The sequence below is a fragment of the Opisthorchis viverrini genome (genome assembly GCF_000715545.1).
Source record: "Opisthorchis viverrini unplaced genomic scaffold opera_v5_187, whole genome shotgun sequence".
In the NCBI taxonomy this organism is placed as follows: Eukaryota; Metazoa; Platyhelminthes; class Trematoda; order Opisthorchiida; family Opisthorchiidae; genus Opisthorchis; species Opisthorchis viverrini.
The window spans coordinates 164,860-178,374 of NW_008751845.1; the positions used below are offsets into that span (position 1 = coordinate 164,860).

Genomic DNA, 13,515 nt, shown 5'->3' on the forward strand with positions numbered 1-13,515 from the left:
AGTTTATCAGTTCCAATTTCGAACCGAAATTCCACACTTTTCATGGAATATTTTATAGAATTATCAATGAATTTTCTCTGTGCATTTGTAAAATGAAATTAAAGCCCAAGTTTGTTCCCACCTTCAGTACTATGAACAGTTGCACGATTTCATCTTCTCCATCTTCGCTGATCCTCATAAAATCGAACTTCAAAATGATTTGGAGAAGTGGGGTGTTGACGTGGGGCCAAAGAAATCGGAGGATATAGCACACGTTACCAGTAAGCCCATGGAAGAAAGTGAAACTGGGGACAGTGAAAAGGATAGCTCGGGTCAAGATTTGACACACGCAGATCTTTCACTGGCGCAGAAGGTCGACTGCTGTCCCCTGATGCTTTCACTCGCACTGCTGAGCTCTGATACACCTCTTACAGGAATTTGGAGATGCCTTTCTGTACTCAGCATGCAGGAGGTGCTGGAATATCCCAATTTGAAAACCTGTTTTGAGTAAGTTTATTGCGTCCACGGAATTTGTTAACATCTGAGTAGTAGTCCCACTAGTGGTAAAAGTATTAGCATTCTTATCATGAATTCCCATCGAAACTAATTTGAAAGATCATAGCAAAAGCCTGTTGATGTCCCTTTCGAGATTCTTTGTCACTACTTTGTCAGCAAGTATGGCAGCATTTTCACCACCGAAGCCATTGTTGTTAGACCAATTCCTCCTGCGTCTCTGTATAATTAGCTCACTTCAAAACAATAGAGCTTTTGCAAATGGCAAAACTGCAAAAACGGCTCTACTACTCAAATCAACGGAACGAGAAGCACATGAAATTGGTCGCGCATCTTCGTGTAGTCTTGTGTTCAGGTGCGTGATGATTCCATAAAAATTTTACAACTTTTTATCTAGAAGAATTCACGTGGTAATTGCAACCCAAACTGTCGTACAAAGTGAAAATAAGGTTGGTACGCGTGAGCTTCAATTGTCCGCAGGTCTGCGACGATATGAAAGATTTTGTCGTAGTCATAAGCTCAGGGCCTGTGGATCGTATAAAATTTTCTGAGCGTCATGGACGATTTATTTGACAACAGCTAGAAAAAACAATGAGACTGGTAGTTGGCTTGTTCGTTGAACTGGGCAATTTGGTTGCAAACGTTTCATCACCAATCGAGGTGACATCATCAGTGCGTTATTGGGTAGTGTAGTTGTGCGTAGCGGTTGGTTAGTGTTTGTGCGTTGAGTAGTGCTACGTGTGTGTTAATATACGTGCTGGTAATCGGGGATGACCTTTCACCGCGATTAGTTGTTCGGTCGGGCGGTTCCATTGGTTGCTCTGCTATCCTGTGTCCTCATTCACCGATGCCCATGTGACCACTAACCAACCGCTACGCATAACTACGCTCCCCAATAACGCACTGATGATGTCACCTCGATTGGTGATGAAACGTTTGTAATCAAATTTCCCAGCTCAGCAAACAAACCAAGGACCATCTACGCTACCTGAGCTACCGAAATTTTCCTCTATAGAATAGTGAGTCTGTCTACGAGTAATTAATTCGTTTGACTCGATTGCTAACCAGGTTGTACGTTCAATAATACAACCTGGTGACTGTGACTGTCAGCTCGCCGTACCGAGTAACGTGCATAAAATCCATACCACAAGCGGCGCAAATTTGCAAATGAAGTTCGTTCGGTGACACCATCTGTCACACTGTCGTTAGAACTAATGCAACTTCTAAGATATCAGCCGCCTTCCACAGTCTTCAGTGTCTCTGCCTAAATTCTTGTACGTCCCGTAGCACTTTGGGCCTGTGAACAGCATGACGACAAACTGGACGAACTTGATCATCTTCCAGAATGAACGGACCGGAGAGTGGATGCTCTTCGGATAGCACACTCACTCTGTTTGACGATATGACTCATGGAGGTGGTCAGTGGTGCGGATGACTATCAGAGCATAGTATCTTTCGAACTTTTCCAACCTTTAAGCATGCCTACCTTTCTTCAAACACTACTATGAGCTGTTGTTTAGTGACTCTTTCTAACGGAATTGAGTCAGCTATGCTAACAAGTTTTGCTCAGCTAGACCACATATATGATACACCAGGCAAACTGAATTTCTTCGTCTCTAGGCTCAACTTTTTGCCTGTACTGGAGTCACAAAATACCTCTAAGAGAAGACAAACCCAGAGGCTACAGTATGGGACATCTCCAAGATGTCGTTCATCTAAAAAAGTATTTTTAAGATGTATTCTTCGCCCTTTGCTCAAAATTACTTAGACGTATCTTCAAATTGCCCCAAAGGTAATTCGACCAACGCTTTCCCTTTCTTTACTTAAGCGAGTTAACAACCAGTCGCCTTGTGCCCTCAGTACATCAGTCCGTTTCCCATCTGCTTGATATTTGGTTCGTAAATAAGCCAATTGAGCGAAGTAATAGAGATTTGAGTCGCTGAAACATATCATTTGAATAGCAGGTCTCCTTGCTCAGTTGCGGTGACAACTGGTATCATCAAGAGTTGTAATATCTGCACATAAACACGTCTTATTACTGTGCAATACTTCTTATTTGCTCTAATTCACTCTGTTTTACTTCTAAACTGCTATGAATTCGGCTGGAAAAGACCTACTGCTAAAACAGTAGTGCTAAGCATCAGCGCACTCACCAGACTCATTCAATAACACGCAACAGAATAGTGGAATGGTTTGAGTTCGGGAAGCCTCAGATTACATGTTCTTTATCGGAGACTGGATTTTTCATCGCCCCAAAGTTTGTGACCGACAGAGTATCACTGGCCATCAAAAGAAGCCCCACATTGAAGGAGTGGACACAGAACAGCATCATCGGGATGAGAGGCGTCCTAGCCTTGGAACGTCGGTTAAGGAACCTCTTCTCAGACTTTTGAATGAGTCAACTTGGAGTAGCAAACGGTAGGGAGATGTTCTGTAGCTCGTGCTACTCGCAATTAAGAAAGATATCAATAAGTGTAAACAATGTGAGGCCGTTTTGTGACACCCAGTACAGTTACTGGGTCGTCATTCAATGAGTCGGACACACCAATCATATCGCTCAAGTGTGAACAGGCTCGCCTGTGCAGATGTGGAAATTCAGATGCATCCAACATGCACTGGTGGAATAGTGGAAACTTGCTTGCATCGCGTGCCAGATGTGTGGAGTTCGGACCCCGGCATGGCCAAGGGTATGCACTATTGATGAGCTCTAATAAGAGCACAATTCGAGTCTAATGCTTGCCCTCTGGTGCTGCCGGTGCTACTCGCCTTCCAGGAGAGGGACCGCGTGATCCTCACTGTGCTTGGTTGGAGACACTACAAGGTATGGCTACTAACTGATGTCAGTGGTGTTCTTGTTGTCAGTTTCTATCCAGATCTCCTGAGTGAATATCTGGAAATATAGGCACCTCGGAATGATTGTGGTAAGCTAGCACCAAGTACCCCCGAACACCTTTACCCTTTTCTTTACAACAAAGCTTTCAAATAAATCATGGTTGTACGGCAGTGAGGCATCGGTGTTGAACATTGATGCCATGCTGTCGATGATGATGATGGTGATGATGATGATGATGAACAGTTACGCCAGGGCAGTAGGACAACCATTCAAACGAAAGTGACGTGACTATGAACAATAATACATCTTTGCTCTCATTGCGCTGGAGAACGTATTATTGTTGTCAAATCGGCTTGATACCTTCAGCCTAAATTAAAACGAAAACCTCAATTTGTACACTTCCAAGGGTTTATTGTGCTTTAAAGCCCATTGTTTTGCAGTAAACCCAATGGTCTACCTCAGGGGGTCAGAATTTGTCCTATATGAACTGTACCAACTGTATCAAATGAAATTCCATCTGATTATTAAAGGAAACCCTTAGATAAGGAGCTATCAGAAAGTTCCTAGTGTCCATTTTGATGTGTCCCAGTGTTGTGTTACGATTAAAACTACAGCTTTAGGTCCTGAGCTCCTCTATTATGGGTGTTTCAGGGTTTGTTTAATTAATTTCATTTACGAACCACGACTCTTCTAGCCCTCTTAAAAGGAGGGTGTAGTCATGCATAAACTGTGCGAAACTAACCGGAAAAATAAAAGTGACTTGCATTGCGTGACAAACCAATTCAAAAACCCCACCTAATTACCCGTATATACCATGGAAATTCTTATCAGTAAGAAGAAACACAAAAGGGTAAAACTATGTGGAACTGAATGCCCAAGTGATATACTATCAAGGCCATTTTCTCTGAGGACTGCTGGAAGCTGTTTGGCCTGACAACATAGAACATGGATGAAAGCCGAAAAATTCAGGTTGCGAAACTTATTTTGATGTCAACGTTTCACTTGGTGATTATTTTAAATGAAGTTTCCTTCTTGTTCCAGAGGCCCTGCAGATCTGGAGGCTCGTGATCCACTGATTTATCAAGCCGTATTAGAAAAGGTAATCCCATGTGCCCCTAAATGGGATAACTCATCGTCCATTCATGTAGCACGTAACAGGTGAACAGATTTTCACACATTTATTTGTAGGTGGATGTACGTTTTTAGGGTGTTTATTTACAAAACTGCCGTTTGAACATGTAGTACTGAAACTATAAGCTGCAGGAGTGATATTTTGCCATGTTGCTGTGAAAGTCTTCTAGCTTTCGTTGGACCAAGCCCCTATATAGCCTTTTCAGTATCGCTATGAACTGGAGTCTTATGGTATTCCAGTACGGTGCAAGGTGAGCCAACGTGACAATCAGAATCGTTAACACAAAGAAACAGATAAAACACCGAATGACTAATTTTTAGTTTGTATAGTTAAATCAGTCACATTTTCCCTAGCTTGATCATGTACACAATGACTGTCGTATAACAGAAAACACACTTGCCTGCACTCATGTCATCTCTCTAGTGCGACCGAATTCGACTGTGTTTTGAAAGCTTCATTGAACAGACTGGTACATCATGCATAGATGACCACAGGAAGCTGGCAAAATCTAAAAGCTGCGGTCGGACTTGTGTACTACCTCGTGTAACCTAGGAACTACTCCCAAATTCTCAGCTGTTACCCGATCAGGACACTGGTTAAGGTTTTGTTGGAAAGGATTCCCTTACAAGATTGGTGCCAGGATGACGGTTTCTCAAAACGGTCATCATAATGTGGATATTTCGCCATTTAAATGAAGGTCCGACTTCCAATATCATCGACGTAAAACCCAAAGGATCGCTAGCTGCAGCTGATACGCACGTACAGAAGTGGGGAAAGTCAATTTATTGACTGTGAAAAATTAGTCCTGCCTGAGGATGAGTGCAAGATCGCATGGTCACAGGAACCGATTATCAATCACTCTGTTCATAACTAATTCGCTCCAAAACACAGCGTGAGCATTATTGGTTTGAGAACACTGATCACTCTCTTGAACGACAAAAAAACTAACAAGAGTGAACCACCTAGAAGGTGTGGAACACGGGTAGATGCAGTTGATCCACGTATGATGTGGGGTATTCACACTTCAGTGATAGACGCTTTGCTGTCGAGACTGGTCAGACTGTCTAGTGTCAGCAGAGTTACGAAGTTTTCTGTAGCTTACCAAGTAAACTCAGCAAACTTTAGTGATGTCAGGACACATTTCGCGCACCTGTCATCTTGTTGCTGCGTTCGTAAAACAGGTGGCTTTATCCATATCAACTTGAAGACTTCTTGTACGCACGCATTTTCCTAGAATATACACTGGACACTTTGCTTCATCTCCAGCAATACGAATCCCCAGGATATCAATGTCTGTGGAAGTATTGAATGTTTGGAAGTCTCGTTCATCACAGTTTTGCAGATGCTTTCACCCTGAATGACAGATGCCAACTGGTTGGTACAAGAAGACATGGTTAAACTAGAAGATCCTTCCTAATGCGATGTTGGGTAAATTCGACTGAGCACAAAAACGGCACATTTTGGTCAGCCAGATTGGCCAAACGATTTCGTAAAATCGTCTTCGAAAAAGTTTGGTGACAATCGGTAGATTTATCGCTGGGCAACGTTTCGCTTTTGATACAAAAGCTTCGCCTGGTCAAGTGACTAGGTTCCGAGGTTGGTCGAGATTTAAGGCGGGAGGAGAACTAATCAGCTAAGTCAAGCTGAATCTCTGTTGGGTGTCGGCCGAGGGATTTTAGTGTGTTAGAGTGCTGGAACAAACGTTTGGTCGATGGGAAAACCTACGTGTTTGGGACTAGTTCTTCTGGTTCGGTGCACTTGATGATCTCTCGTGAACGTCGGGCGAGGTAGTGCTAAGAAAGTTGTGTAGGAGGGATGCTGTGACCTTTGGTCGGTTCGGGTTTCCACCCCTACCCCCCGGTTTTTTCTAATGATCCTGCGTGGATTGACAACCACACAGTCACGTGTCAACTCGGCTTATCTAAGACCGCTTTCCATACGCTCGCTTGCTCCACACCCTCGATTCTATTCACGCTGTGATGCTTAGTAATTTCCACCGCCTCGGCTATCAGCCGCTGTGGTGTGAATTGCAGTCCCCGTCTTAAAACTTCCAAATTCTCCAGGTCTATTCTATGTCCCATGTCTAAGTCATGTACCGCCATCACTGAGTCTTTGACCAGCGTTTGGTATTCTTCTGCATTTCTTGGTGGTTTGTTCATCCTTCTTTTATGCTAACCAATTCTGGTGTGCAATTCCCTGGCAGTTTGTCCCATGTAAGCCCTAGCGCAACCATTGCAGTGAATTTTATACACGCAGTCCCTAATCCTTTCAACTGGCAAGGATCTTTCAATTGCACCAAAACTGAGCGTAACGTTGTTCCCTTCGGAAAAGCCACTCGAATGTTGTCTAAGTTCAGCAGTCTTCGAATAACCCCCGATGTTCCTGCTCTATATGGAATGACTGCAGTGCTAATCCATTCGATACTGAGTCTAGATGTTCATATGACTGCTAACATGAATGAAATTAGCGCATATACACTCATTTGCAAACTAATTTGGTTCTTTCGAGAGACTTACCTGGAACCCAGCTGAGTCTCTCGTTCGTGGTGTTCTCAGGCAACTGAATGTGCTGCCTCATGTTTCAGTCGCTTACGATATTCGAGATGTCGCGAGACTTGTATATATTACAAAGATGAATGACATTATTTTCAATTCGACTACTATTCGGGAGCGAAATGTGAAAATTGCTTTTCATTTCTGAATAGCTCCTCTGTTTTGGCCTGATCTGCGTGGAGCCCATGGCAGTCGCAGACCTACAGGAATTGAACCAAGTTGCTGACACTGTGTTGTCATACATCAGACGAATAAAGGTGAGTTTGATTCTCTTCACCTCCCCTTAGTTCCAACCCAATTGGTTCAAAACTGAGATATATCTATTTTGGCTATAGGGGACAAGTTATAGAAGTTCTGGTGGCACTTCTTCATACGTTTTTTTCGTTTTAACTGTTGGATGCCCATAAGTGAATCCATGATCAGCTCAGCCGATGCTAGAAAGCCTCTATATTCGTACGAACAGGGCTCGATCCTGGATAAAGATTGATCGTAAGGGTATTAGACTTATCGCGTGAGGCGGTCTCCAAATCGCCTATCTGTTGACTACCATTAGGGCATATCTCGCAGGTATCACAGGGTATGTCCCACTAGGTTGATCGGAGGAGAGGAATTCGATAACCAGTACCTTGAGCCCCAAAGGTCGCAGGCGAGGAGAAGTGTAGTGGTCTGCAATTTGAAAGTTGTCTATTTTGACGTTCTTAGGCCAGTTGTGACCACCTTGTTTTCTGGATTCTCAGTCTAGAAATGTTAACTGGTATTTTCAATCATCTTTAACTTGGGTCTCCTTATAAGAACTCGGCACTTTTACAAGCCCAGTACGTGTAGTAGTATCGGCCTCATTCTCTGAGCGCAGCAAAACGACTCGGCGGACAACAAGATTAAGCTTATATTGTCCGTCGCTACCAGCCATCAAAAACTGCATACCCTTTAACTTGCTCAATCCCACCTTCTGTAAAACACAGCTATCGACAAACCAACTGTTTAGTTGCGAACTGCACGCCACCAATGATGTCTACTACTTAGTATCTTTCTTCAGATAATAATTACTTGCTTTTATTGTAGTTCTATTGCGTACACTGACCTATTCTTGTGCACACTCATTAAATTATTGTTCAGGCGGGTATGCTGCAGTATTCAAGGCCACAAACCGAGATCTCTTCACTCTCACTGTCTATATTCGACTGATTAGGAACCCGGGATGACTCAGTCTTTGGTTGCATCAGTAACTGGCTCATAATTTCAAAACCGCGACTTCCTTGCTTGAACTGTCAACCTAATTGTTTTTGCCTTTGCTATTTTCGTGTTTTCTCCAATAAGCAGTACAATTGGTAAAAATAGCGACCCTTTGAAGTTCGGCCTATGAACAAGACGGGTGCAACTGAGTGGGCCAAAAAGCCGGCAAAATGTTTATGCAGTGACTAAAGATTTCTTTGTACAACCGGACTCCGATGTGATGAGTACGGGTGCATTTCATGTCATCCTTCTTTTTTATTAGACAAGAGAGCCACTTAAAATTATCGTTCAGTGATATTTCAGTACGTGAGACACGCGTCTGAGAGTATCATACAACAATGCCGCCAGCTAATGCGTGCACTGATCGCACTATGTCAGTTGCCACAGCAGAGCCATACACTACGCAGACTAACGGGCACGTTTTTCTCAAATTTCTAAGGGTCTTTGACTGTTCGGATACAGTTTCCCTTCTGCATTTCCAGTATAATTAACTCTGTGGAAGAATTATTTCACAAGATGAATAGGACTTCCTTTTTTGAAGCCTTCATTCAAGGAGCCACTCAGCGCGTGACCATGTGACGTGATTTCTGTGATTGAAGGAGGAGAAGCGCCCTGTTCTGTCAATGTGGGAGCTAATGATGGTCAAGCGGTTAAGTGTTTTATCACCGAAAGGTTGGGGTTTTGAAATTCTCTGGGTTTAGTGAGATGCGCACTGCTGAAACAACTGTAAGGTGCTTCCTGGCGTTTCAGCATAGATCGGCCTTACTGACAGGATAGAATCTCTGTTGAAAATTACCAAATCTCACTACACCATCACTATAATCAAAAAGGACTAAGTCCATACTTTCTGAGCGTACTTTGTGCTCTCTCGCTTAATGCTTCTCCCCATAAAACGACCTGTCTAAACTAAACGAAATGCACTCATCTGCAAACCAACTTAGTTTTGCGAGAGACTCACCAGCTGAATCTGCCATTTATTATGTTTTCAAGTAACTGAATATTCTGCACCAGGTCGCTTCAGATTCCAGTTGGCACGATATTCAAGATATTGCAATACATGTCCCTTTGAATTTCGGCCTATGAACAAGACGGGTGCAACTGAGTGGGCCAAAAAGCCGGCAAAATGTTTATGCAGTGACTAAAGATTTCTTTGTACAACCGGACTCCGATGTGATGAGTACGGGTGCATTTCATGTCATCCTTCTTTTTTATTAGACAAGAGAGCCACTTAAAATTATCGTTCAGTGATATTTCAGTACGTGAGACACGCGTCTGAGAGTATCATACAACAATGCCGCCAGCTAATGCGTGCACTGATCGCACTATGTCAGTTGCCACAGCAGAGCCATACACTACGCAGACTAACGGGCACGTTTTTCTCAAATTTCTAAGGGTCTTTGACTGTTCGGATACAGTTTCCCTTCTGCATTTCCAGTATAATTAACTCTGTGGAAGAATTATTTCACAAGATGAATAGGACTTCCTTTTTTGAAGCCTTCATTCAAGGAGCCACTCAGCGCGTGACCATGTGACGTGATTTCTGTGATTGAAGGAGGAGAAGCGCCCTGTTCTGTCAATGTGGGAGCTAATGATGGTCAAGCGGTTAAGTGTTTTATCACCGAAAGGTTGGGGTTTTGAAATTCTCTGGGTTTAGTGAGATGCGCACTGCTGAAACAACTGTAAGGTGCTTCCTGGCGTTTCAGCATAGATCGGCCTTACTGACAGGATAGAATCTCTGTTGAAAATTACCAAATCTCACTACACCATCACTATAATCAAAAAGGACTAAGTCCATACTTTCTGAGCGTACTTTGTGCTCTCTCGCTTAATGCTTCTCCCCATAAAACGACCTGTCTAAACTAAACGAAATGCACTCATCTGCAAACCAACTTAGTTTTGCGAGAGACTCACCAGCTGAATCTGCCATTTATTATGTTTTCAAGTAACTGAATATTCTGCACCAGGTCGCTTCAGATTCCAGTTGGCACGATATTCAAGATATTGCAATGTATGTATAAACGTAATGTACTACTCATAAGGTTGCTAAAAACCCTTCGACGGCCCGCGACAGGCTTCGCTCTTCTTGAGGCCTATCAGTTAGACCCAGTCTCCGAGTTTCCGTCAACCTTATGTTCTACTTGGACCCAAGTTGCACGAAACAAGCGAACTACACCCACTCATTTGAAACAGCTGAATATCTCGTTTATAATGTTCTTATGGGTAGTGCATTACGTCCATGAAATGCAGTAACTTTGCACTCCACAATGAGTGAGATTCTCCGGGTTGGCATTCGTTCATTCGTTGGCTTTGCACTTATGCAGTTGGTGTAAGTAAGAAATGTTTCCCACTGTGATCTCTGTAGGGATCTTTAATACTGGCATATTTGTCATAGACTAATTATGGCCCATGAAACATGGTTCTTGTGTGCGTTTGGGCTCTGTTAGCCGCAGCGATATTTGACGGCTAGAGAACTGAATATAAACGGGAGAAGGGCGTCGAGCCTTTTTCGTTCCTTGACCCGGCACACAAGATTGTGGGTGATCTTCAAGCTTAAACCGTTCAGTAATAACACTGGAAGAACTTAGGACTGTCCCCATTGAAACGGATCGAAAGACAGAATTTAGGGTAGCTTGGCTCCACATCTGTCTGCCTTGTCCAGAAGTTCACAATTCCGCCTCTGAGCGTAGCTTGCCTGGTTTTGTAACATTTATGTGCCAGGCTGCAATTTTTCTCCTCCTTCCCTCTTTGCTCTCTAGCAATTCAGACTCTCAGTTAAAGTGAACTGCCACCGGACGTCTACTGAACTAAACCAACAGCATGGCATCAGTGTTCAATAGTGATACGGCGCTTTTTTACAACCATGATTTATTTGAAAGCTTTATTGTAAAAAAATAGAATGAAAGTGGATATGGAAGGGATTTCATGCTAGTCTACCACAATTATTCCAAGATGCCTGCATCTCCAGATACTCACTGAAACCCGCAATAGGAACGCAACTGACGTCGAATAGCAGGCACACCTTGGAGCATCTCCGATCATGCACAGGGGGAAAACAGACTGTCCGTTACATTGTACACCATGAAGCGGAAGAGAAAGCAGTCAGGCGTGTTCGAGTGCTGTGTTTTGAACACACCCATATTTATACGGTATACTGTACACATTACGAGAATCTGACAGCTCACCCTCAAACTGTCCTGTGTTTGATTAACGTTGACCCAAAATTTGTCAGTATAATTAAATTTTCGAAAGTAATGTCCACATGTGGATGGCTTCCCTCTGTTTTTACATGTTCTACGTATGCAACCTCACTTCTGTGTCCACAGGATACACTCAGGAAGATATTCACTGAAGTGCAGTCCTTGAGTGTGACGTCCTCCTCAGACAACGCCGTACCACTTTCAGTCCTACTTCAGCAGCCAGAAACAATAAGGCTGTTGAAGGAGGCTGAAACACGATTTACGCTACCCAGGATGCCCGAACCATGGCCAACTCTACTTCGAATGTATGCGAGACCGGATTCCAACAGTACTTCAACCGTGTATGATTCAAGTGATGAAAATCAGTCTCGTCCGATCAATGCTTCAAGCCCTCTGCAGGACCAATAGTATCCGAACAGAACTCGATAGTGTTTCTTCACTAAAAAAACATGCCGTAATTTTTATCAGATTCACCGTTTTTTATGTTGCTTTCCATGCGAAAAATGATATTTTTAGTCCTACTTCATAGTTAAAAACACTCAGTAAGGCAAATCATATTTTCACTGCATTAAAAAAATGTTGGCTGATACGCACCGGCAACACAGTGTCGATTTCAAGGGCTTGTCAAGAAAGCACTCCCTGGATTTTAGTCAGCTTCTTTTCTGACGTGAAAGCATGTATTTATCCTTCATAGTTCGTGGAGTAATTTCGACCAAGACTCGACGATAATCATCATTGGTTTCAACATGTTTTGAACTCGGCCATTTTGTTTTTATTAGTTGATCATGTGACTGTTGATCTGTTCACCGAGCTTGGCCATTTTATGTAGATACAATGGTCCTTGCGAATGAAAGTCGTTTACAAGGGACATCCAGTGGTCATTTCTCACCCCATGAGTAAACCTTAAATTTTGCACCTTAAATTTTGATAACCATAGAATGACATGTCGAAACTAGTGCAGCAATATTGCGCCCCTTCTCTACAAAACCTGCAGTATATAGTAAACAGTTCATTATGAAAACTATCCTTATTTTCCGCGAAAACCATCACCACAACAGCATTTGGAAAAACCTTGTTTGGAAGCTATCACTCTGCAATTTTCAACTAGAATCACACCAGAGAGCCCAGTTTGGGTCCTAATTTTTGCGCGCTTTTATTGTGCATATTTGACTCCTGTGAACGTTTAATCTACAAGCAGGCAACTCCGGTATCGAAGTTTCCTAAAGCTGATTAGGTCAATGCTTTCGTGTAAAATTTTTTAGGTGATCAAGATAGTTCAGTGTTTTAGGTGCGAACTTGCTGAATTGAAGCCCCGTGACTCGAACTCATCCTCTGCATCTCGACTGCTCCTCTCTAGGCTTGGACAACCTGACAATAGCTCAGCCCTCATTCTTCCTTCGGTAGAGGGCACGGCAGCGATGTGCCAAAAGGGAGTTACAGCTGGATCATTAGTATAACTATCATTATTCATTTTATTGTTATTATCAAATGTTTATTAGGCGATGGCACTGACACCATCGGCCAATATGTTTGTTTAAAGTCCTGCGTCTTAGACCATTTTGCTTGACCCTGGAGTGTAGTCCAACATGAACTTTCCGAGCAGAACAAGCAGTTTATGAATACCTTGAAGTGCCACTTGGGTGAAGACTACAAACCGAACCTCAAATAGCTCGTTCACCACTCTACGCGGCTCACTCAGCTGTCTGTGTGGCAGTATTGACCAGATGGCTGCAGCCTACGTTGCGCGGTGTGGAGTATATTCCACTCTGAGGCAGCCTCCTGTAGTCCAAAATAATTTCGACTTAAACTACTCACTGTTCGTTTTACTTGGACCGGTTAGTAAAGTGAAAAAAGAACACTGCTTGCTTCACAAACCAGGATTCGAAAGTGGTTTAGGTGAAGTTAAACGATAAAATAAATTATTTACGTTATGGACTGGATAATACTGAGAGGCCTGTACTCCAACATTTCGATTGTCCCCGCCAGGCCAAGGCAACCTAAAAAGCATTTCAGCGCTCATGATTTCATCGGGTGCTTGGCAAATTCGCACCGAAAGGGTGTTACGGTGGGCCTTTT

At 43.1% G+C, this 13,515-nt stretch overlaps 1 protein-coding gene across 1 annotated transcript in view; it reads left to right on the forward strand.

Annotated features, from left to right (window-relative positions):
• T265_07830 (hypothetical protein) overlaps positions 1–11,847 on the forward strand; it is a gene marked incomplete at both ends in the record, with an annotated part of 37,696 nt that extends 25,849 nt beyond the window's left edge. Inside the window, 4 exons of the mRNA XM_009173463.1 lie at positions 128–486; positions 4,367–4,424; positions 7,162–7,266; positions 11,566–11,847. Of these exons, the coding sequence (XP_009171727.1) occupies positions 128–486; positions 4,367–4,424; positions 7,162–7,266; positions 11,566–11,847 (804 nt within the window). The remainder of the gene's footprint in view (positions 1–127; positions 487–4,366; positions 4,425–7,161; positions 7,267–11,565) is intronic.
• Positions 11,848–13,515: the final 1,668 nt, after the last annotated feature.